This window comes from Choloepus didactylus, chromosome 1 (assembly GCF_015220235.1).
Source record: "Choloepus didactylus isolate mChoDid1 chromosome 1, mChoDid1.pri, whole genome shotgun sequence".
Taxonomy (NCBI): Eukaryota; Metazoa; Chordata; class Mammalia; order Pilosa; family Megalonychidae; genus Choloepus; species Choloepus didactylus.
The window spans coordinates 40086059-40112549 of record NC_051307.1 but is presented as its reverse complement, the minus strand read 5'-3'; the positions used below and the strand labels follow the sequence as shown (position 1 = coordinate 40112549).

The 26491-nt window shown below is 32.4% G+C and overlaps 1 protein-coding gene across 15 annotated transcripts in view; it reads right to left on the bottom strand.

The window, feature by feature from the left end:
* Positions 1-26491, bottom strand: part of ROBO2 (roundabout guidance receptor 2) — a 1484543-nt gene that overhangs the window by 50063 nt on the left and 1407989 nt on the right. For all 15 annotated transcript variants that reach the window (XM_037833592.1, XM_037833556.1, XM_037833566.1 and 12 more), the window contains 4 exons: positions 23575-23806; positions 20733-20857; positions 18223-18394; positions 9170-9352 (listed from right to left, as the gene is read on the bottom strand). In XM_037833592.1, the coding sequence (XP_037689520.1) occupies positions 9170-9352; positions 18223-18394; positions 20733-20857; positions 23575-23806 (712 nt within the window). The remainder of the gene's footprint in view (positions 1-9169; positions 9353-18222; positions 18395-20732; positions 20858-23574; positions 23807-26491) is intronic.

Genomic DNA, 26491 nt, shown 5'->3' with positions numbered 1-26491 from the left:
AGTATTTCATATCTGAAAAAATCATATGATGCAAATTACAAGGAAGATCTGATGCAGCACATTGTACTCAAACGTATTTAATATTTCTGCAATGAAAAAACATGAATAATCATGGTAAGTGGGATAAATTAAGCTTATAAATAGCTTAGAAATATGCCTATAAATAGTTTGGGTCAAATTTTATCACTAAATGATTTAACTGGAATATTTTGGGCAAAAAAAAATGGTATTTAGAATTTTATGACTTGCAAAATTGCAAATAAAAGAATATGAGTCTGTAGCTGTGACCAAAGTTCATATGGATCAACAAAACTAATCAATGGGGATGAAGGAAAAAATACAATTTTACAGATCTGAATCTAACTTGTCCTATCTTTGGAAAAGACTGATTATATTTATTATGATACTTTATTGGTGAATAAAGATAAATGTAAATTCAATTTTTAGGAATTGATTCATATTTTAAAGAAACTGAAGACATACTGCCACTTACAGGATACACATAGGGAATATTTTAAATTTGAATAATCTCTCCATAATTTACCTGTCCCTCCAATTCAGACTATCAAGTATGGTCACCCTTTAAATTTTCTAAATTTCTAATCCCTTCCCTAAGGTTATCAAATGACATTATCTCTCATGACAGCATAATCAGGCAATATGATCATATCTCCAAGGAACTATCAGAACTTCATGAGGGAGTAAAATATATTACAGATTTCAGGAACATATTGTTGGTACCTCAAATATAGTGCTTTATCAATGTTTCAGGTAACATCTCAAATGCACAGTAAAATAATCCTGACCTAGCCTGTCCATTCGGCACAAGACTAGCTATAGCCTGCTCCTCAGAGAACAAATACTGATCCCTACTCTGTCTCCAGACAGGCTTGCTTAAGGGTTGAGAAGAATCAGCAGTGAATCCTCACCACATTGTGCTCCTTTGATAACTGCTTTTAACAAAAAAGAATTAATAGGAAACAATGAAAAAAAACTGAGAATTGTAGGTATTAAATAAAGGCCCGATTGGGGGAAAAACACACACACACAAAATATGAAAAGATTACAGCTAATTAGCTTTCCATTGGATGTGACTTTCTAGTTATGGGGCTTTCAAGGGACCATTGAGTGATTTTTTTACTGTTCCAAGAGAGTTACGATAATGCTGTGAATATCATTGTGAATATGCAAATAGGCAGACACTGATTGGCTGCACCTCCAAATGTGCTGTTTAGGAGATATGTAAGGAGAAGCTAAGTAGCACTCCCTAATTTAGATGCTCTGTTTTCTCCATCACACTTTCTTTTACTGCCAAAAGCAATAAATGATGTTAGAGAACAAGAAAAACAGAAAACAAACAAACAGAAAAACCTGAAGCAAAAGCACAAAAAGAGTTGTACCTAACTTTTACTTACTAACCAATGGCAAATTCTTCATAAAATGTAAATTTTAAATTATTGGGACATAACACCCAAAACTTGATCAAAAAGATATCATTCATTAAGATTAATAAGCAGATGAGTTGAATTATGCACCCACTGGTATGGTCCATATATACTGATTAAGAATTAAATGTGCACAAAGGAGTTTAAAATTTTTAATTCAAAAATATTTTTAGGATATATCCATTTTCTATTTGTGTTCCAATCATCATTTAAAATATGATTACCAAATGGTGCTAGCCTGCTAATAAGTTTTTGACATATTCCATAAAGACATTTATCTTGGTATCTCTGCCTATCAATTATACAAAGGCAAAAACACACAGTACATTATATAAATTCTTGACTTACTTAAAATGGGCCAAAGACACAATTTAGTATAAATGAGAATCCTCAATTTTGTGTTTTTTACCAGAAAACAAAAACAAAAACAAAAACAGGCAGATGTATTCATCCTCATAGGGTTGTTTGGTTATGTTTTTAAAGGAAGGCAAGGAAGGGGGACACTTCACCAATTTTCTTTTTTTGCTCCATGCTCCAAATTGCTGTTTCTCATTGGCAAACTTTCAGATTCATTCCATTGTGAAAACTAGACCAAAAGTAACTGAATAATATTAGATCATGAACTTAAAAGCAATTAGAACAATTAGAACTCTTAACACGGAAATCATATTTGGTGTTTTGGTCAGTATTACTTTGTTCCGAGAGAGGAACATAGAAATAAATGCCATAGCATATTGAAGGATATGCTGGATATGAAGGAGAGGCTGGAAAAAAGGGGGGGAAAAGAAGTGTGGTTGGGGGGAATCTTGTTCTTGTAACCAAATGATAATCACAGGGTAATGACATTGTGCTTCTCAGAGTTAAATCTGGAATAACTATGAATCTTATGAGGAGTCTCCGCTAGCACCTAAAATTAAGAACTTTCAGGGACCAATGCATAGAAGTTTATAGTGAAAACTAGCTGGATAGCACTAAGGTTTCCAACAAGTGCCATAAACATCACCACCTAAAATGTCTCAGAATTGCATTAAATATTTAGAATTTATTCCAATTTTACAAAGGATATAAGGTAAAGAGATTTTGCAAGTTTATATCATACACAAAGTACCTCTACTATTATCTGACAGGATTAATTTTAATCTCATGCTTGCTGGAACTGGAAGGAAAAAAAAAAAACCACACATAGCTATGTGGTAAATTGACATTTTGAGGTAAGGAAGCTTTCCTTAAGCTATCTCTAGTGGGCCACATTTTCCTCCTCCAAATGGAAACTATAATATTGCCAGGCAAGCCTCATTCCCTTTCCTGATAAGCTATTTCTCAAATATGAATGTAGATTAATCCTCTTTTAATAAGCATTAACTCAGCCCAGATAATCAGAGTATGAAAATTCCATCAAATCTTTTAGCTGTTTTTGGATGGTTTTGTCAAATAATTTATATTTCAACAATGGTTTAAAAACCTATGTAAAAAGTGTTTAGCAATTCATAATTTCCTCACAAATATTAAATTGTTTATATTTGAAGATTCATAATATCTGTTATCCTCAAAGGTAATATTCATAAAATATCTCACCCCTTTACAAATGAAAATGTATTCACATTAATTAAAAAGTTGACGGCATCAAAATTTGTCTGTAAGTAGTTATACTATATTTCATGAAAGCTACATGGCTCTTTTCAAATTTTTGCAGTCCTTTTCCTGTTCACAAACATTTTTATACATATGATAAAACATTTACTCTACATTCAAATATCACCTAATGCTTTTCATATTTTCTGCCCAAATTTCTTTACGATTCTATTTCATCTTTTAACAACTCAGGTAGTGGATTCTTCTATCAGTTAGGAACACCACATATGTGAGAAGTATTTGCTTAGTGCTCATTGAAGATTAAGATAAACAGCATCGCGTATTGCTCTAGAAAGGATAAAATGATTTTTTTGTAGGATGTAGAATATGGGAAAACCTCTTTTTGTTGCAGCTACCCTTCTTTGTGCCATGTGCAAACATGCAGTGTGGATTTATATCTGAAGAATTCAAATAAAGGATAAGTATGAAGAAAAAAACATAACAGGAAATTAACATGTAACACTGCCCGGAGAAAATTTCTTCTTTCTGATTTTGTAAAGAAACAAAATATAAAGCAGTTATAGACTAAATTTTCCTTTCAGATCATTCAAATGTATAAGTTTGTATCTGAGCCTCGACAGTTGCTTCTACAGTGTAAAGTTTTAAGCCACTAGTGTTCCATTATATAGAGGCATATCTCAGAGATATTAAGGCTTTGGTTACAGACAATGCAATAAAGTGAATCCACAAATTTTTTGGTTTACCAGTGCATATAAATGTTATGTTTATACTATACTGTAGTCTATTAAGTGTGCAATGGCATTATGTCTAAAAGCAATGTACATAACAATTAAAAAATAATTTATTGCTAAAAAATGCTAACCATCATCTGAGCCTTCAGTGAGTTGTAATCTTTTTGCTGGTGGAGATTTTTGCCTCAATGTTGATAGCTGTTGCCTGATCAGGGTGGTGGTTGCTCAAGGTTGGGGTGGCTGTGGCAATTTCCTAAAATAAGACAACAATGAAGTTTGCAACATTGATTGATTCTTCTTTTCGTGAAAGATTTCTCTACAGCATGTGATGCCGTTTGATAGCATGTTACCCAAAGTAAAACTTCTTTCAGAACTGGGTACAATCTTTTCAAATCTGGCTGCTGCTTTATCAACTAAGTTTATGTAATATTCTAAATACTTTGTTGTTATTTCAACCATGTTCACAGCCATCTTCACCACGAGTAGAGTCCCTCTCAAAAAACCACTTTCTTTGCTCATCCATAAGAAGTAACTCCTCATCTGTTCAAGTAATTGAGTCACACCTTCAGGCTCCACTTCTAATTCTAGTTCTGTTGCTACTTCCACCACATCTGCAGTTACTTCCTCCACTGAAGCCCTGATTCCTCAAAGTCAACCAGGAGGGTTGGAATCAACTTCTTCCAAACGCCTGTTAATGCTGATATTTTGGCCTACTCTCATGAATCATGAATGTTCTTAATGCTATCTAAAATGACAAATTCTTTCCAGAAGGTTTTCAATTCACTTTGCCAAGATCCATCAGAAGAATCACTATCTTTGACAGCTACAGCCTTATGAATGTATTTCTTAAATAACAGGACTTGAAAGTCAAAATGACTCCTTCATTCACAAGCTGCAGAATGGATGTTGTGTTAGCAGGCATGAAAACAACATTAATTTTATGGTACATCTTCACCAGAGCTCTTGGGTGACCAGGTATATTGTCAATGAGCAGTAATATTTTGAAAGGAGTCTTTTTTTCTGAGCAGTAGGTATCAACAGAGGGCTTAAAATATTCAGTAAAACCATATTGTAAACAGATGTGCTGTCATGCAGACTTTGTTGTTTCATTTATAGAGCACAGGCAGAGTAGATTTAGCATAATTCTTAAGGGCCCTAGGATTTTCAGAAGGGTAAATAAGCATTGGTTTCAGCTTAAAGTTACCAGCTGTCTTAGCCCGTAAAAAGAGTCATCCTGTTTTTGAGACTTTGAAGCCAGGCATTGACTTCTCCTCTCTAGCTATGAAAGCCCTAGATGGCATCTTCTTCCAATATAACACTGTTGCATGCACTGAAAATCTGTTGTTCAGTGTAGCCACCATCATCAATCATCTTAGCTTCATCTTCTGAGTAACTTGCTGTAGCTTTTCCATCAACACTGTTTATTTGCCTTGCACTTGATGCTATGGAGATGGCTTCTGTCCTTAAACCTCATGAACCAAACTCTGCTAATGTCAAACTTTTCTTCTGCAGCTTTCTGACCTCTCTCAGCCTTCGTAGGATTGAAGAGTTACAGCCTTGCTCTGGATGAGGCTTTGGCTTAAGGGAATGTTATAGGTGGTTTGATCGTCTATCCAGACCACAAAATCTTTCTCCATATCTGCAATAAGTTTGTTTTGCTTTATTATCTTTTGTGAGTTCACTGGAGTAGCACGTTTAATTTCCTTCAAGAACTTTTCCTTTGCATTCACAACTTGGCTACCTGTTTGGTGCAAGAGGCCAACTTCTTGGCCTATCTTGGCTTTTGACATTCCTTCCTCACTAAGCATAATCATTTCTAGCTTTTGATTTAAATTGAAGACAGATGTGCAATTCTTCCTTTCACTTGAACACTCAGAGGCCATTCTAGAGTTATTAATTGTCCTAATTTCAATATTGTTGTGTTTCAGGGAATAGGGAGGCCTGAGGACAGGGAGAGAGATGGAGGACCGGCTGATTGTTGGAGTAGTCAGGACACACACAATATTTATTGATTAATTTCACCATCTTATCATGTGCCCCCAAACAATTACAACAGTAGCATCAAAGGTCACTGATCACAGATATAATAATAACGTAAAAGTTTGAAATATTGTGAGAATAACCAAAATGTGACCCCGTGATATGAAGCGAGCACCTCCTGTTGGAAAATGGTGCCGATAGACTTGCTTGACGCAGGGTTGTCACAAACATACAAGTTTAAAAAATGCAATATCCATGAAGCACAATAAAGCAGCTAAGTGCATTAAAACGAGGTATGCCAGTATATGTTCAATTCTCTGTCTTTTTTTTTCTTCCTTCTAAGCTTTTAAGTATAATTCTCCACAGTGAGTGAGAGTCAAAGCCAAACCATCTTAAAAGTCAGGGGGTAAGTTTTGGCCCACACAGAGTGAGTGGAAGGCACCCTGCCCAAGTTAGAATCTTCACTCTTCAAGATGTTTATACATCTCTCCAGAGTTAGTATTTTCCCTATTCTACCTCTAATGGTTAATAAGACACTTGGAATAAGGAAGTAGGAAAAAGGAAGCATAGAAATAAAATTTCACCTGCTTTACATAATTCAAATTTGGGCCAGTCTAGCTTTATTAAAACGCATGTCGCTTAACCTATGCAAGTTACATCACATATTTCTATATAAAACAATGTGGTACATGATTACAATTGAGATTCAGAGTAAATGAAGTATTTTATGTTACAAATTAATTTAAATAATAGTCCCAAGTGGACTTTTTGTTTATTAGCAAAAATGTTATTACTGCTATAACAAATCATCAATAAAATTTTGAGACTGCAGAGACATTACCATATAGTGAAAAAATGAAAATGTTTAGGGTTTTCATCTTACGAATGAAATCACATTTCTTCAACTTTTTCTGGGTTTGGTTTTTATACTTGAAAAAAATATAAGATTCCCAGAGAAATTTCTATAAAAACCAAAATATAAACAGGACCAGTACCAATAGAATACATCCTTTGTAATTTTTGTAACACAATTCAGAGAAAAATAGCCTCCTGTGAAAACTCTATGCTCTTAAAAAGGATCATTAGCTCATGTATTAAAATAAGATATATAACATATGATACATACTCCATTACTTATTTCTATTAAAATTCCCATATTCCCTATTTCTGAGTTATATGAGGACAAGAATATGAAAACTCAAAAGGCTGAAGGCTAGGTTACTTCTGAAGGGAAATGTGTAGAAAGTATCACCAAGTCAGATAGGCAGTGCTAGGTACTTTGTGGTTCGGATTTTCATTTGCTTCTTACCTAGAAGAGACCAGAAGTTGCTAGAAAGCAAATTACTAGCTGAAGGTGAATCCATTCTGAGAGTTAGCCATCTATCAATTAAGTATAAAGGTTTTGAAAGGCTGCTCTCTGGCTTGGCCTTATTCCAAAATATTTGAAGGGCATAGCACTTTCTGATTTAGTAATTTTTCTACAAGCATATGGATATCAATCACAATGAGAAATGATAATAGGAAATGTACTATTCTTGTTGAGCTGAAAGACCAAGATATATTTTCAAATTAAGCACAAAGGTTGTGCAAAGAGTAGAACTTGGCCTGCTGTTAAAGAAGAAAAGTCTGTCTGACATAATCTTACCAAAAGCATTAACCTACTAAGTGTGAGAGCTGTTTATGTTATTTGTAAGGCTTGAATGAATGAAGTATGGAGGGTAAAAAACCAACACTTTAAATGGGGATATATTAAAACTTTGTGCTGAATGACTAGCATAAGTGATCTTTTATTATATACACTAAAATCAAATAAAGGGATAAAAATAAAACAAAAAAATCCTTGAAATAAATCAGATCTTTCAAATGATTTATAGGGTTCATATGCATGTGTCAGAGATGAAATTAATCTGGTAACTGATACAAAAGATCGGATTGATGGACAATACCTACAGGGTTGAAGGTAAAAGACTGGACTGTAAAAAATCAAGATACATTAAAATATCATTAAAATTTGAGACTTCATCACTAAGTCTGTATCGCCAAGCACACCCCATTCTGGGAAGAATTCCTCATTGGTGTGATGATACAACACTTAGATGACAAAGTGCAAGGAATCAGGCATCCAGCAGCCAATGAAAATGAGAATAGCATAATGATGGCAAGTTAGGAAGCATAGAAGCCCATTTAAAGGGATATATGCTATATCACTTTTAGTCTTGGAAATTTATTCTAACCAATAACTACAAAACTTTTATCTTCAGAAGATACAGACATGAGCCACAATATTATGATCAAGTGAACACATTTAAATGCTGTCAAATAGCAAACAAGGCAACCAAAAGAATGCTATTCCTCAGGAGCATTTTGCACGATTAGATATTATCAGCAGCTTAGAAGCCGACAAGCTACCACAGCTTTGATGTCTAATAAACACTGAAACCTCTGTCAAATTAGTTATTAAGACATTTTTGCTTCCTATCAAAGATAAAATTAGAAATACTAGAAATATAAGATTGAATTAAATGTCCCCGAAACTTCTGAAGCGTTTGTTGGGTCACGCGATATTAAAATTCTTCCTCTGTAAATTCTATGTAAGCGAGCAATATAATGAGATAGTTTCTTTTTATTGTTGCTGTTAGAAAAAAAAAATTAAAATAAATCACAAATTGCAAATGAATACGGTATCAGTTTTGAGTTTATTCTTTCAATCACTGACGTCTCTCTCTTTCTCATTAAGCTTTGGAGATATTTTGAAGATCACACTGTCTGACATCCTTGAAACTATTTTAGATTCTAAGGAGAAAGCAATTTTGTAAATAGATAGATCGTCTAGGGACTTTTTCTTCTTCTGCTTCTGCTTGTTTTCCTTCTCTATTTTAATATGGTGATTGGCCGTGCTGATATAGACACACAACTTATGTGAATGGTAAATAAATTTATTCATGCTTTATGTCATATTAATTCTGGTGAGATTTGTGTTTGTTTGCATTTTCCAATTGGGTTATTTCCTATTGTAATCTGCATCCTGAAATACTAAAAGCTACATTTTACATCTTTTTTTTTTTTCTTAGTATTTTAGTAATGCTTTTGCCCAAACCTACTTCTCATACAATCAAATCTGTTTGTGTGTGTTTTCAAGAGCTAGGTGAAAAAAAAAACAGATTAAGCATTTTATTACAACCTACTGTTGTTAAGCTTCACTGTCTATAAACAAAAAGGTTGCCTTATGATCATAATGTGATAATGGTCAAGAGTGATGCATCAAAACACATTGTTTATAACTGCATTTTCCAGAGCAGGTAGTTAAAATAAGCCAAAATATTCATTTGTTCATTCATTCATCATTTCGTTCCATTCCTTTCCTCTCATTTCATTGAATTCCTAAAGATTTTTTTTTTTAAGCTGGAAATGGTCTCTTACCAGCATAATTACTGAGTCCCTTTCTCTTCTTTCTTCGCCAATACAACCAGATGCTAAAACCCATCAAAATTACCCAGCAGGCACCACCAATACCAGCTATAAAAGCTGGTTGCTTCACAACATCAGTGATTTGCTCAGTTATGCTGTTATTGTTTTCAGTAATGACAACCTCATTGCGTCCCCCTATGGAAGAAATAATAGTGTTAGTAAATATTAAGACAAGAATAAAGACAAGAACACATACGTAATGAACCAAAGGTACAAAAATTACTTTGGAGGAGAGTAATAGTTGTTTTGTTGTGAGTCTATCACACTTTTTGATAAATATATTTTGTAAATTTCAAAAAAAAGAATCACAAATGGGTTCAAATATATGATTAAGAATGTAGCTTTTTTGTGTTTTGATTTGCTAGAGATATATTCAGAACCACATCTTATTATTGTCTTATAAATAAATATGAAAACACACATTAAAAGTTGCAATAACAGCAACTTTTCTTCAGTTAGATAAAGTGTTTTTAGTAAAGTTCTGGCAAAAAAAGAAAAATGGCAAGTACAATATTTAGCACAGGGTATTTGCAAATTGCCTTTCCTCTTCAGCAATGCCCAAATTCAAATGTTCATGACTCATGAGAATACGTAACTTCATATTCATCTGGTTTATCCTACAAAAAAAACTTATTTTTATCAAACATTCTTGAGTTTTCTGGAAGTTATTAAAGCTACTATATAAAACAATGACAATCATGCAAACATCCATTCATAAATATCAGAATGTATAATTAAAATATCATGGAAAGAGCTACTATATAAAACAATGGCAATTACACCAAAATCCGTTCACAAATATCAGAATGCATAATTAAAATATCATGGGAAGACAAAGCTTATATTTTACCTTAATGTATTTGAAACTGATTTGAAATTCGACTTGAAAGTTGATAATTATGTGATTATATCTACAACATACATTTACTTAAATCTGGACTAAAATTATTCTAGAAGGGGTCATGTTTTGACAATTTAGACATCCCCAAAATAATTAATTCTCAGTAACTAATTTTCTTAATCTGTTAAACACTTAAATTTTTGTTCTTTAGTGATACTGATATTGATTTCATGAGTTCAAACCTTATTTAAAAAACATGGATTACATATTCTTGTGGAGGATTCTGAGTCCCTAATGGATAGTAGAGTCAGTGGTGGAAGGATCCAGGGTCCCTGAATTAATAGATATCCCATGCCCCCATACTGTTGGCCCATATTAGGCAGGGATATGAATGAGAAGGAAACTTTTATTTTGTTCAGCCAATCAGATTGCAGGCTTATTTGGTATAGCTGCTAGTATTTACTCATACATACATAAAATTCCTTTAAGTCTTTAATAAATTCCAGGTATTAAAAAAAGCTTCCCCTTACATAGTAAATCTGGCTCATTTCCCCAATCACTCTGTCCTTAATTACTAAACATGTAAACATAGTCAATAACGTAGTTAAGTTCACATATTCAATTTGAGACACACACATATTTGATAACTTTACAAACTACTACTAGCAAATAAAAACAAAGCAAATGCCTTACAGAACAAAGAGAAAATAGATTTGTCTTTCATTTGTGCAAAAATTTCATAAAATATCATGTTTAACATGGCACAATATTTATGTTACCCAAGGTGTATTATTATTTTTATGCTACTGGTATTTTTGAAACAATGATGTCAGTTGGACTAATTAGAGAATAGACAAGGGATGTATGTGACCTGTAATGTTCCATTGTTCCTGCAGACAAAAAATATAATGAAATATAATGTCTCCCTCCCATTGGAGAGTAATGAAGAATGAAACTAATTTGTTGGACTAAAAATTAATTAGATACATCAGATTCAATTGTACCTATTACTGTGAAAGTTTGCAGCTGTTCCACATATTATTGTACCAACTATGTAACGTAGGCATGAAAAGGTCAAATGAATAGAAAAACAATAGCTATATTATTAAAGAAGATTATTGGAAATTTCAAGTTTATGTAAATTTGTTATATGACACACTGCTGCTTATGTATGTGAATGTATTTGGTCACATTTATGTGTATTCAAGTGCAAGAACAATGTAAAATGATACATATTTTGAGGGAAAATCACCTTCCGAGTGGAAACTTCAGACAAAAGAACAATATCGCTTATAAACCTGTGTAAGTCTGTGTGTTATATTTATACAATATTTTAATGAAAAGTCACCATGATGGAATTCTCTGAAATGAAAACTAAACTGAGAATGAATAGATGAATTTATTTAAGGCTAAAATTATCAGCCACAAAATATATCACCTTTAAATATATGACTTAATTAAAGCAAAAGGAAATGAGGTAGAGCTTGAGTCACTTCAAGTGTTGTTTCCAGTATTGAACAGACAATAGGGAAAGCATAAATTGAAACAGAAAAGGAGATTAGCCATCATTAAATCACTTTTCAACTAAGGAATAACTGCTGTGTAGATAAGGTTATCAGACAAGATATTAAAGTAGTTACACAGGGATAATTAAAGAAACAATTAAAAGGCTTCTTCAGTACAACAGGAGGTATTAAAAAGAAATAAATCTCTCAAGAACAAACAGCCTTTTCTGAATTGAATTGTGCCATAATTTTATTTCCTGTGACTACATCTGGCAACAGTATATACTAACTACTTGAATAGGACAGAGAACCATCATTTATTAAAATATATTTTATTTCTTAGATAATATGAAAAACAATTGTATGATGCATTAAAGAATAAATTAAAAGGTACTCATTACTAATTTGAAGTCTCTTAGTCTTTTAAAAATGATAGAATAATTAAGCAAAACTTTCTAAATTATTTAAAAGAATCTAAATTGACGTTCTCTATATTTTAAGTTATTATGTAATCATTCATTCCTTAACTGTAATTGTCATGACATGAGCTTAGTTATATGGTATGCTTGTAATTTTTATTACACTTGCCTCCAAGTGTAATAAATCCCCAAAGTATTGTGAAGCAAATATACTGTCACTAGAAAAAAAAATCATTAGCCTGAAAAATACATTTATAACTAAAGATGATAGAAATAGAAAACATGAAAGGGAAATAAGGATATTTGGTGATCTTAGTTGGCCTTGAATTAGAATAATTATATTTACTCAACACATTCATATATATTCCAGAGAGGCGGTCAACAACAAAGCTTTATTTACTTATCTGGGGACTCTCATGGAAATCAAACCTTTTAAAAATGTTTAATGTATATTTTTAAAGAAAAAATTAATGAATTATTTTATAAATAATATAAATGACAACATTTAATCAGTTAAATTCTTTTGGGTATACCTGTATTTCTTTCTTCAAATTTATTTTAGAAAATCTCAGAAGGGCAAGATTGTAGGTTTCCCTCAGGTTAAGAAATTATTTCAGTCTGTGAATGACTAATTAAGACAGAGAAGGCAATTTAAAGAAAAGTTAACACAACTTTTTCTCTTCAAGGCTTTTATATAAGCAAAATAAAAAAATTGGAGAATCTAAATATATATATTTGAATGTTAAATCTGTTCATATGCATAAGTACTTTGTAAATTTAAAAAAAAAAAGGTGTTCCAGAAACATGGTTTGTGTGCTATATGCTACATTCCAGAAAATAAACAAACAAAAAGTGTGCCAGCTTAAAACAAACTCTGGAAAAATGTTTTTAAAATATGTAAAGTCTGGATACAATTATTTTTTTTTTTAAATTAATGGCAATGAAAAGCAAATAAATTCAGGAAAAAAAGCGATTTGACTCTGGATGGAATAGGGCCACTTTAGGGGAAAACTGCATTTATGAGGGTTTTTTTTTTCTCCCCTGAGAAATCTTCTCAATTCATGCAATGCTAGGGAGCTAGACAAAACTCAAATTGAAAACCTCAGGTATGACGTGTCAAAGGATAGAGTTTAGGGCTTCCCAGAGCAGATGAATATTTAGGGGAAAATCATTTGAAAGAGTGAGCCATTGGTGGGTGAAACTCCTAAATCTGTGTATAAACCCCCCTTAAATCTTAGGGTGATCCCTAACTACGTATGCAGGGAGATGATTCCAAGGAGCCTTATGGAAAGCAAAAACTAAAAAAGCTGAAAGCCCAAATGGAGATTTCAGCTGATGTCCACCTCAGAGAAGACTGTGTTTGATGTTTAAATATCATTAAGTTAGGGCGAACAGGTAAAAATATTAGACTTTTCATTGAAACCCTAGGTGTATCATGCCTTGGAAGTAAATATCAAGTCCCAGGATTGAAGTTTTGCCCTAAAAATGAGGACAAAACATAAACTGTATCACACTAATAAAATATAAAACAAAGCCAACACAAGTTCAAGGTGCAGTTGGTCAGCCTGTAATGTAACGCCTGCTAGTACAAAAAAAACAAAAACACTCTTCTGAAAAAGAGCACAAAATGTCTATAATATGTCAACTGAAAAGTCCAGTAAACAATAAAAAATTACTGGGCATGCAAAGCAAACAAACAGACAAATAATAACAATGATGACAACCAGGAACCAAAAAAAAAGTGACCTAAGGACAAGAGAAAAAGTAATCAATAGAAATAGACCACAAGATGACACAGACATTGAAATCAGGAGAAAAGGACTGTAAAGTGACTATTACAATATGTTCATAAACTTAAAGGAAAGATAGTCCTAAGGTATAAATATATGGGATATATCAGAGGTAAATTAAAATTATAAAAGAAAACAAATGGAAATTCTAGAAGAGAAAAAGTTAATATATGAAATTAATAATTAAGTGGATAGATGGACTTCTGTATATGAAAGTGTAATGGGAAAGAGACTTGCACTCTCACCATAAACAATGAGAAACTAGGCAAAGCATGTAAAACAACAGGGCAGGATTATGATACATGAGAGAAAGAAAACAAAGAGAATCCTACTATAATTGCAGTTTTCTGCCTGGAAAAAAATTTCTAAAAGTGATGTAGCAAAGGGGAGCCAGAGTATGACTGAACAGACTTGCTGAGCTAAAGAATCAGAGGAACTCAGGGAAGCCAAGGAAATAAAATTTATAGAGCAGAATACCAGATAACGGTGAATAATATAAAATATTCTTTTTTCAGTTTTAATTTATTTGAATGATAATTAATTGTTTACAGCAAAACAATAACACTGTATTTTTATTTTGGAGTTTATACCATATATAGAAGTAAAAGCTTATAAAAACAATAGCAAAAAGGATGAGAAGAGGGAAAATGGAATGTATTGCTCTAAAATTTTACATACAAATTCTAGAGCAACAGTTACAAAAAAGAGATATAGTTAATGATATAATAATGGACCTAAAATAAGATAATGAAAGTTACTTAATTTGATCAAAAGAAAGCAATATATTGGGAAAATAGGAACAAAGATAATACCCATTGAAAACAAGTAGCAAGATGGCAATTTTAAGCCTAAACATATCAATAATTACATTAAATATAACATTATGAACACTACAATTAGTAGGCAAAGATGGAAAGAGAGGATAAAAAAAATCAAGGCCTGGCAATAAGTTATTTAAATAACAGAAGTGCATTTTTAATATAGAGACACAGGGTTAAAAACAAAAGAATATTTGACTAATATCTGACAAAGTAATTTTAGGACAAGGAATATTACTAGGAAATAAAAAGGACATTTCATAATGATAAAAGAGTAAATTAATTAAGAAGATATAACAATCATTTTAGGACAAGGAATATTACTAGGAAATAAAAAGGACATTTCATAATGATAAAAGAGTAAATTAATTAAGAAGATATAACAATCCTGAAGTTGTATGCACTTAAAAAAAGGTAGTAAAATATATGAAACAAGAACTTAGGCAACTAGAAGGACAAATACACAAATCCATAATTACAATAAAAGATTTCCAGATTCTTTTCTTACTAATTGATAGAACAAACAGACAGAGTATCAGTATGTACCTGAAAATACTAACAGTTTGATCTCCTTGATATTTATAGACCATTCCACTCCAAATCAGAAAAAAAAAAACATACTTTTTTAAGTGCACAAGGAACATTCACTAAGTTAGACCAAATTCTAGACATGAAATAAGTTTCCATATTTAAGAGATCAAAGTCATGCAAAGTATATTCTCTGACCACAGTGGAATCAAATCAGAATTCAGTAACAAAAACTAAAATTTAGTAACAAAACGTGTATCTGGAAAATTCCAAATACTTTGAAATTAAACAACACCCTCCTAAATATATTCTGCAACAAAACAGAAATCCTAGTGGAATTAGAAAATATTTTAAACTCTATGATAAATGAAAAGAGAACACATCAAAATTTGTATGATTCAGCTGAAGGAATGCACACAGAGAAATTTATAATTTTAAAACCCCATATTAGAAAAGAAAAAGAAAAATCTGAAATCATTGATCTAAGTTTCTGTCTTAAGAAGCAAAATACAAGGAAGTAAAAGAGAAAAAAAAGCAGAAATCAATTAATTAGAAAACAAATAGGAAATATTATAAACAACTATATGCCAATAACTTCAACAACTTGGAAGAATCAAATTCAGTGCTGGGCAAAAACTATTTAACGCAATCAACACAATAAGAAATAAAAATATCTGAATAGGCCTGAAATCATAACAACAAGAACAACAAAAATCCACAAAGAAAACTCTAGGCACAGAGAGTATCCTGAATTCTAGAAAATATTTAAGGAATAAATGATACAACTCCTAAAAATCCTCTTACAGAATATAGAGGAAGAAGGAATATTTCCCAACTCATTTTGTAAAGCCAGCATAGCCCTAATTCCAAAGCCTGACAAAAACAGAACAAAAGCCAACTATAGATTACTATCCCTCACGAACATAGATGCAAAAGCCTTTACCAAATCTTAGCAAAAAAAATAGAGAAATACCTGGAAAAAAGATATTATTAAGAAGTGAGATTTATCCCAGATATGCAAGGTTGATTTACCAACCAAAACCACTAAACATGATTCAGTATATTCACACAAATACAGAAAAAGAAAACATGATTATCTGAATACTCAGTAAGAACAATTGACAACTATTAAAACTAGTAAAAGGAATTTAGTATGGTCATAAGGTAATACATATAAAATATAAAACTGTTGCTAAAGGAAATTTTTAAAATTCATTTACAATTTAGTTAAGAAGCATAATACACTCAGAAAAAATTTTAACAAAAGATGAATAAGACCTAACACTGAAAACTACAAAATCCTGCTGACAGTTAATTAAGCTAATTAAAGGAGATAAATAATGGAGAGGTATATCATGTTCCTGCTGAGAAATATTCACTATTCAAGTACTGCCTCACCTAAATTTTGATATATAGATTCAATGCATTTATGATCAAAGTTCAAACCATTTTTTGTAGAAATGGACCAACTGATTTGAAAAGTATATGGAAAAGCAGAAAGCCTAAAATAGCCAAAACAATTTTGTAGAAGAAAATGATGGAGTATTCTGATTTCCAGGCTTTCTATAAGCTGCAGTAATCAAGACAGAGTGGTTTAGTATAGGGATAGATATATAGACAAATGGAACAAAGGTAATCCAGGAATAAATCCAGACATATATGGTGAGGTGGGGAAGGAAAATGTTTGCAATAAATGGTGCCATATAACTGGATATTCGTGTGGAAATAATAAATGAGCCTAAGCTCTCAAACTGCATGCAATTACTCTGAGATGAATTATAGACCTAAGCATAAAATCTAAAATTTTAAAGCTCCTAGAAAAAAATATAAGAAAATATCTTTACTAGCCAAAGATAGGAAATGATTTCCTAAAAAGCACTAAACATAAAAGAAAAGGTGATAAATTGTACTTTATTAAAATTAAAAATTTTCATTCATCAAAAGATAATAATACATTAATGAATAGAGAACCATAAACTGGGAGAAAATATTTACCATGCATATACATGGAAAAGAACTTGTATACAGAATGTATAAATAGCTCCTTCCAATCATTAACAAGAGACCCAATTTTCAAAAAGCAAAAGACTTGAAAAATTAACAAAAGAAAATATGCAAATGAACAATAGCACATGTAAAGTGGCTCAACATCAAGGGAACTGCAAGTTAAAACCACAATGAGCTACCATTTTACACCCAATAGAATGGCTAAAATTACAAAGACTGGCAACAACAAATGTTGGTGAGGATGGAGAAATTCTGGAAGTTATATGCTTTACTGGTGGGAGTCTAAAATTATAAAACAATTTGGAAAATTATTTAGCAGTTCCTTTTTCAAACTATATTGACCCTATTACCCAGAAATTGCACTTACAGATATTTCTCCAAGAGAAATAAAAACATATGTCCTTAAAAAGCCTTACACAAGAATGTTCATTCTCACAATAGCAAATTGGATTGAAAAATATGGTATATTCACAACTGTCTACAGCTTAGCAATAGAAATATATAGAAATTGCATCATACATATGTGGATAGATCTCAGAAACATTATATTTAGGAAAAGAAGCCAGAGACAAAATATTATATACTATTTGATTCCATTTATATAAATTTCAAGAATGAGCAGAGATAATCCATGGTAATAGCGAACAATAGATTTAATGGGGATTTCTTCTTTGGAATAGTACATTTGAACCACAAAGCTTTACTTTGACTTATTTCTAGTTGTTGACTTTTTCTGCTAAGAGAAAGCATATGGATTTGAAAAGTAATACAGTCTTCAGTAACTGCCCCTTTTCTATTTTATTTCAATAGATTCAAAATTGCTAATGAAAATTATTGAATAAAATAATTTCCAAACTAACTTTCAGCATTTAAACTCTTAGTGATTTAATTTTAAGACGTTTGGAGACTCTTAAGCACACGAGCAGTTATACCAAGCATTTTTGTAAGAAACTAGCCAGTTGATGCATTTGCCTGTATGATGTGTGCCCCTGATCACTCATAAGTGTATATCCAGTGTTAGGATGTAGACTCAAAGAAATAGTTTACTTGGTCAGATGACTGATTCTAAAGCGCAGACCACACAGATTGGTACTCACCAATTATTATTGGCTGTGGCTCACTTTTTACTCCAACCCCTGCACTGGTACTAGCTGCAACCTCTACCCGGTATTGAATACCTGGGAATAATCCACCAATTATTACAGACCGAATGGCTGCATCCACGGTTTTGTTGATATGGAATCGAGTTTCATTTCCCAGACACCAGATCTGCAGAAATTGAAAGTGAATTATAAAAATAATACAAAATTTTTCTTTATGGTAAGCAGGCTATTACAATTGATTAAATATATTTTAAAATAGTGACAACTCTATTTTCCAGGGTTATAAAAGTGTCTACAAATGAGATTTTCTAGAATCGAAATTCAGCAGTTTATTTATATATGTCTATCACATGTATGTGTGTGTGTGTGTGTGTGTGTGTGTGTGTGTGTTAAAGGAATGACAACTACTCCATGTTCATTGAAATCTTACTGTCAGCACTGAACGCTCATAATAAGAATTTCTAAAGGCACAATGATTCCCTTAATGCTTCCTGAAAGAGGTCCTTGGTTGCAAATGGCATTTTGGTATGGATAAAAATACATAATTTCTTCTGCTTAGTTTATTTATCAAGATTTATTACGCATATAATCTATAAAAAATAAGATGATTATGAGTTTTAATATCCAAAGTATATAGATGCATATCAAAGTAATTTATATTTCTTTTTAAAAAAATACTAACTTACACAGAAGTAGTTAACAAGATTAATTGACCTAAGTTATAGGTATTGACTGAGATGAAATTAAAGCCAAAATTTACATTGTTAGTAATAAATCTGAATATTGATCAAAACATATATATCTATACACACACACAGACATACAGGATAACAAAGAAGTGGAAAGTCTTTAAACACTGATGTTGGGGAAACTAGGGTTTTAGGTCATGTGGGAATGAAATTTTAGAGCACATTATTTTCTGGGATATGGAAATCTCTTACTATAAAATGTCATGAAAGAATTCCACTATGTACACATATTTGTATTTATATTATATATTATTTCATAATATGCACACAGGTAAATGTGTAGAAATACACATGCTTGGTTTCAGAAATAGGTATAAAATCATTCCTGTGAATTGTATTTTTCCTTTATTCATGTTATGAGACCAGTGTTTTTAATGGAGGAATATTTAGTGTTCACACAAATATACTCTTTGCTACCAAAATATGACAGATATCTAATAAGGCTTTGAAATAAAACTCATCATATTGTAAAAGATACATCAATATTTATCTGAATAGGAGTTCAGGATGTTTAATCCTGGATGGTACAAAAATAAACTTCTAACCTCATTAACACACACATGCATGCAAATCCATAATAGATAATTCTTTGCTCTTAAAATAATGACCTAATGCTTATAAAAACTTTAGGATCTATGTAATTATGCTACCGTGAAAACATTTATTCTTAAATTTTTAAGCACATTTCTACATAACGTGATGGGAATAAACATTTTAAATAAATGTTAATGCATATTCTGTTCATTTGCTTCAGCAAGCTGATCTTTAAGGGGAATCTATTTTAAAATTTATCATTTTTCCTAGAAATAACAAAATACAATCTGCAATGTTTTGAGTAAAATAATTCTGCATTACTGCACATACTAATTATGAATTCCTGGGGTGAGGTGGGGTGTCTAGTTCTCAGTTCTGTTAGATCTATCTAGTATGTTATTGTTGGAATTCTATAAATATTTATTGATTGCAAAAATTCATAGTTTTGAATTTTTACAAGGTTTAATGAGGTGTTCCACATGTGTATGTGGCCTAATCACATCATAAACAGAATCCTATTTCACAAAGTTAAACATATTCTGGGTCCTAATAAATATCAAATGGTGGTGATAAAACAATAGATATATATTACATCTAAATAGCAGCAAATTTACCAGTTGATAAATGAGTCAATCAACTGTTTTTTAAGTTAGGTTTTTAAACTTTGTTTTTTTTAATGGTTCCCTTTGTTCAAGTGAAATGTTCACAGAACCTCAGTAAACGCATGAAGCAAACTTCGAGTGCAGCTGGGTGCTGCCCATTCTTCTACCCCAACCCCATCCCACCCCATCCTACCCCATCCTGCCCCACTTCTCTGAATTACTCTTTTTTTTGAGAACAGAGTTCATAAATGACTACCCTAAAACCTCTTATACAGAGCTCTAATAACAAAGATAACAGCAGTTCCCAGAATGTGGAGGTTCCTGTATCCCATCTCTCTAAATCCCTGAAGTTCTGGAATCATAGTAATAACAGAAAACCACTCTTCTGTTGTGATTTAATTGTTCAACTGAATTTGTGTTATCTGTGACCTTGGAGTTAGGTTCTAATTCCTTATGCATTTGTTTTATTACCTGTCACATACTGATACTTTAATTGCAAGTAAATAATCATTTTAAATGTAAACTCTATGAGGTCATCCAGATGACAGTGACCCATGTGCCACTGAGACTTCTCCAAGTACCCTTATCTGTGAACCGTCCTTCTTCACCTGGGACCTACCTTGTACTCTTGGATAATTCCATTCTGATGATCTGGAGGGGGAGGATCCCAGGAAACACTGATACTTGTACTATTGTGGCTTCCGACTGTCAGCACGGTGACAGACTGCGGAGGGGCACTCGGGGCTGTGGAGGAAGTACTTAGAATAAACACAAATTGTAAAGCTTGATGTACATTAATACTACTTACAGAATCAGAATACAAAGATGCTCTGGCTGCCCGGATTTGCATATAGTGTTCAACAGTGACAGTTTTTTTTAAATGTCCTTTAAATATAATGGATAGATGTAAAGCAAATGCAACTGCCGTGGTAATATGTACTCAATATAACATGTAATAGCTAACCTTCTAATAAGTGTTTCCTATATGCCCAGCACTGAGCTAAGTGTTACATTTAATTTTCACAATAACCTCAGGAAAAAGAAAAAAAAAAACTGTTATTTTAGTTTAATAAATAAGGAAACTCAAGGTAACTGTAAGGGACTTATCCAAGTCATACAGCAAAGTCAGAATTTGAACCCAGGTCTGTCTGACTGTAGAACTTGGGTTCTTCTGACTCTGATAAGCTGTCTTTATGAAGGAAAAAAAAATCCCTATTGAACAATATTAAGAATGTTTTTTGAAATTTTAAAACAAATTTTCTCTCTGAGTGGTGGCATTAATGATAGTGTTTTGTATTGTTTTGGTTTGGGTTTAATAAATAAAAACAGAAAAACAGCTATAATTTTCACCAACACAGAAAAAAAATCCTTTTGTTTTCACATGGGAAAAACGATTGCTATAAATTGAACCCTAATTAAAAATTTAAAACTTGTTTTAAATGGATGGGCGAAGAACTTGGATTATACAAATGAAAATAGCTCATGTTAGGTCAAATGTGAAATGGGCAGATTTTAATTTTCTATAATAATTTTCTTTCTGTATAGTTTCTCTTTAATTATAAGCAACTATGAAAAAATCAGCAAAAACAATTTCAGATTTTAGATTGCAGTATCTCCCATCTAGTGCATCTGAGAGTCGAGAAATGTTAATCTTGCATAAAAACTCATCTCTACTCAGTGAATCTCTGGATTTTAATCAAATGTAGGAAGAGCAAAATCAGAAGACTACATGAAATTCTCCTTGACAGTTAAAAAAAAGAATTTTGTGGTATTAAAGGATGCTTATATTAAATGATCAATGCTTTTTATTTCTGCACAATATAGTCCTTTACAAATATGTAAAACAGAATCCTAAAAGATATTTTAAAAGCCTGTCAATAAATCTTTCCTATGTTTGGTAAATTTGCCATAATGATATATTTCACTGAGGTATGGCTATATTTTCAGTGAGATAAGAGACAAACAGAGACATATGTTAACACGATAGTGCTCTTTACTATTCCTTTATGTAATAATTCTTCCAAAGTATGGCACGATGACATAAAGTCAACCACTTTTCTACCACCTCGGTAGTTATTAAGTAGACCACATTGAAAAATAACACTTTTGGAAACCAGCTTCTCATTCGCCTTGCTGGTTGGTGGCTTCGAGAGAACGCTATGCCTGTTTTCTGACAGGTCAATTATTCCAGTGCTCAGCTTCTTTCTACAGATGTGAAAGAACCCACATCACTGCTCATCATTCCCAGGCATAGCCCAGCTGAGTTCCATTCATTATCTTCACAAGGCTGCAGAAACTGGAAATGAATGTACACTGAATGGTGACAAATGTCTGATCCAGAGGAAAAGTCTAACTGCAGTGAATCTGATTTTTGGAAGTATGTGTCAAACATAGTATTCTGTATTAAAGTTACCCGCCCCACTCATTAGCACTACAACTTTGAAACATAAAATAAAACAAATGGTGGCTAAAGATACTATTATTTTAATTTTCAGTATTTTTTTCTATTCTTTATATATATCCTAAAAATAAAGAAGCCTTTAAAAATATGCCTTTCTACTCATGCCAGCATATCGCATAGCAAACCATATGTGAAGATAATATTTTGGATGTGTTGCTTATTATAAGAAATGTATAATTTAAAAGCTCTTTGGTCAAATATGAATATCCATCTGTTAAACATGAACAACCTATATACATTTTATTAAAACTGCTCTTATATCATTTTATATACAATGTGCTTAGAGAACAGGCTTTTTACAGGAATTAGGTGCATAAAATTAGTACAAAACCAAAAAAAAAAAGAGAAAATTTATGATATTTGGCATCTGACTTTTGATGACCATGACGGTGACATTTCTTATAGGTCTCTCCTCTAATGAAGGAGACACTAGTAAACCAACTGGTTGAAACCTACCTTAATCTCACATCCATATAGATTGACTTTAAAGTATCTGTAGGCAAGAAAAGTTCCAATGGATTTGAAAACTTCTCTAGGAATAAACTATTGCAAACATGCAAGTGGTCTTTCAGATTAGAAAAAAATGGTTAGACTGAGAGAGCCCACAGGGGATGGAGGTGTGTAAAATATCACCCTTTACCACACCAAAAAAAGAATAATCACAGTGAATAGTCTGTTCGTGGGTCTGCAGTAGCCTGTTCTTTAATGGAGCCAAATGAGCTAAATTCACATAAAGGAGAGGGGGGGGAGAATATTATAATTAAACCCCAGTGTACTGACATACAGAAGATTTGGGGCAAATATACTTAAGGAAAACTGAGGAGCTTGAGAATCTTTATTTTTTGAGTCCACAGAGTATTCTATGGATTTCTCAGAATAAAAGAAGGAAATGATACTTCTTGAATTTGTTTTAGGTTATCACTTTCTAAACTAGAACTCCAACAGAAATCAGTTTTAATATGGCATAAATTTGGTTTGTGTTAGTAATCTAAATACTGACCTTCTTCAGTAGTACGGACTGTTTTAGATTCACTATCCATTCCTTGGAACTCATTAAAATATGGTCGAACTTTAATTTCATAAGTCACCCCCTTTTTCAGATTGACTAAAACAGCACTTCGCTCAGTGGGGACCTTGGCATCTAAATTCTGCCATGTCGGTGTAGCCTGCAGGCCTGAAGTCTGGCGATACATAACTCGGTAGCCTTGAATAAACTGGGGCTGGCGATCAACCTGAAAAACAAAGCAAACAGTATTTCAAACCAAATAGAAGTATTTCACACACAGCAATAGATCCATCTTCTTTTCGCTTGCCCCTATTTCAGTCCTCATGAACTATAATCCATTGTTGCCATTTTGATGTTTATTTAAGACAGAATGTGTCTAACTTTCTGAAATAAGATTTTGTGTGATTAGATCACATATGCATGTGGAATACCTCATTAAACATTGTAAAAATTCAAAACTATGGATATGATCTCTTCCAATTCCAAGATCATCTTGCCCCAAAGTTACTGTTTCAAAAACCAAGAGTGGAAAATCTCTCTCCCTTGTTTAAAATATCTTACAGTATCCAAGAAACCTATATAATTAATACAAACTCCTTAGAACAGCACAAAGGCCTAAGCTTCACTTTTTTCTGTTTCCCTTTTCCTGCACCCAACAATTCCTATTTTTGTGCTTTTGTATATGCAATATGCCTCTTGTTGGGAATTTCCATTATCATCCTATGTCTAGTCACTAATACCTTTACTCCCTCAAAATGTATTTTTTTTTGAGTTCCTATTAATAGGTGCTGGTAGTTTTGTTAAGCTCTGGGGATAAATGTGGAATGAAAGTGGAGTCAGTCCTTGCCCTCCTGGTGTTTAGAGTCAGGGAAGAAGATGGATGTTAAAATGATAATATCCCAAACAGTGCTCAAGTTGCAATCATAAATAAATATAAACAAGTGTATATAAGAACCTAAGAAAACCTATGAAGGAGGGGAAACTGACTAAGTCAGGAGGGACATATGAAGTTTCCTTGAAGAAGTAACAAGAGCTGAGATCTCAAGAAGAACAGAATTTACCCAGAGAAGAGGTGGGAGAGCATGTATAAAATCCTTGTGGCTGGATGGGTGAGATGAAAAGTTTCACATGTTATCAGAACTTGACATGTTGTAAGCATGACAACTTTCTTTATCCCTTTATTTACTTAAAGTACACAGGGTAAGCAACTGTTTTGAACAAAGATCAGAGATTTTGAATCAGAAAGCTGATATTCAACAGAACTTTCAAGAGGTTTGTTTACTTTTATAAGAATGTCATGAAAATCAAATGTATATATAAATGCAAGATAAAAATGAAACACATTCCTCCCTTTATACATTTATTAAACCATCTTTGTTGGGATTCTGTTGTTTCATCTTCAGGGGGAAAAGGGCTTTTGGCTTTTCAAACATTTTTAAACACTTTGCCTTGTTTCTAGAAGTGCATGATTTAAACATAAACTATCACAGCACCTTCTCCAATTAATATTCCACAACATAGTTTAATAGCCATATTCTAAGATGGCTTTAACTTGAAGTATTTTACTATTATATAAAGTGCATATATATTTTAGTGGAGAAGGGATGGAATAGCTTCATTTCAGGAAGACTGAGAAGAGAGCAGAATTAGAGAAGGTGGTGATGGAGATGATTATTTCAGCTTTAAAAAATTTCTTTATGCACTTGTCAGCGCATTACAAACAAAAAGTATTTTTCATGTATCAAATTCTAACATATTTTCTTTAGTTGCAGCATTGTTTTATTTTTAAGTGAGACCAATGAATATTAACTTGAAATGTTAGCCTAAAAAAGTTAAAAATATAGACCCTCAATCAAAATGTAGTAGAACAAAGACAGTTTTCTATGTTTAGAATGAGTTAGAAAACTCCATGAAGTTGGTGGGCATGTGTGTTTGTTTGTGTGTATGTGTGTCCTACAGGGAGCTAATTCCAATTTCCCAGCTGAGTTTCAACAAGTAAGTTTTCCTTCACCAACTTGACAGGTTTCCAACCTGAAAGATTTTCTGGAATTAGTGTTTCACTTGTATAAGATCACGTCAAAAAAATGTAAGCCCAGGTCTGACCCCGAAGCTCACTGAATCCATCTCTGTGTTACCACTTTGTGTTTGTGCCAACTGACAAATTCTTTGTAAAGAAGGAATGGCTCTGACATTACAAAAAAAGGCCACCAAAAAACAAAAAAGTTAAATTACGAGAGCCAAAGAGGGATGTCTTTCATCAAAACTGTCAATGTTTAAAAAAATCCTCACAGTGTATGTTAAAACAACATTCAGCTTGCATTTTATAAACTTCTCTGCATTCATTTTAAGTGAGTTTATATACTGAAAGAAAGGCATAACTCACAATAATAGCTTGTTAATACTGAAAGAAGCAAGCTGTGTTTTTTAGAAGAACATTAAGCAGCTGTTTCCAGATGAAGGGAGTCTGTAAATCAGGATAAATTAGTTTTATCCATGTTTGGTTTTCATTAATTAAGTGTTTTAGGGATTTTATGAAGCTAATGTTTACTATGCAACATTTCCTTGCTCACTTCACTGTACACTGCCCTCAACCAGTATGTAATAACGGCCTACTTAATAACTAAATAGTTTAACCTGATTTTGTGCAGTTGCAGTACATTTTGTTCAGGAGGAAACATGTTGTTACAGGTGGAAGCAAAAATGAAAAAGCTGAATATAAACTTTGAAAAAAATTAAGTGGGATTTTTATTGGATATGAGATCTACACCATAGAATTTAGGAGCTCATTTTGACAGGTGGTCATTTTCAAATTAAACCATATGCTTATTATTAGTTTTATCAACATTTTGATTATAAGAAGGAGGGTTTTCTTTCAGAGTTGATTATAATCAGAGACTGGTCACAGATCCAT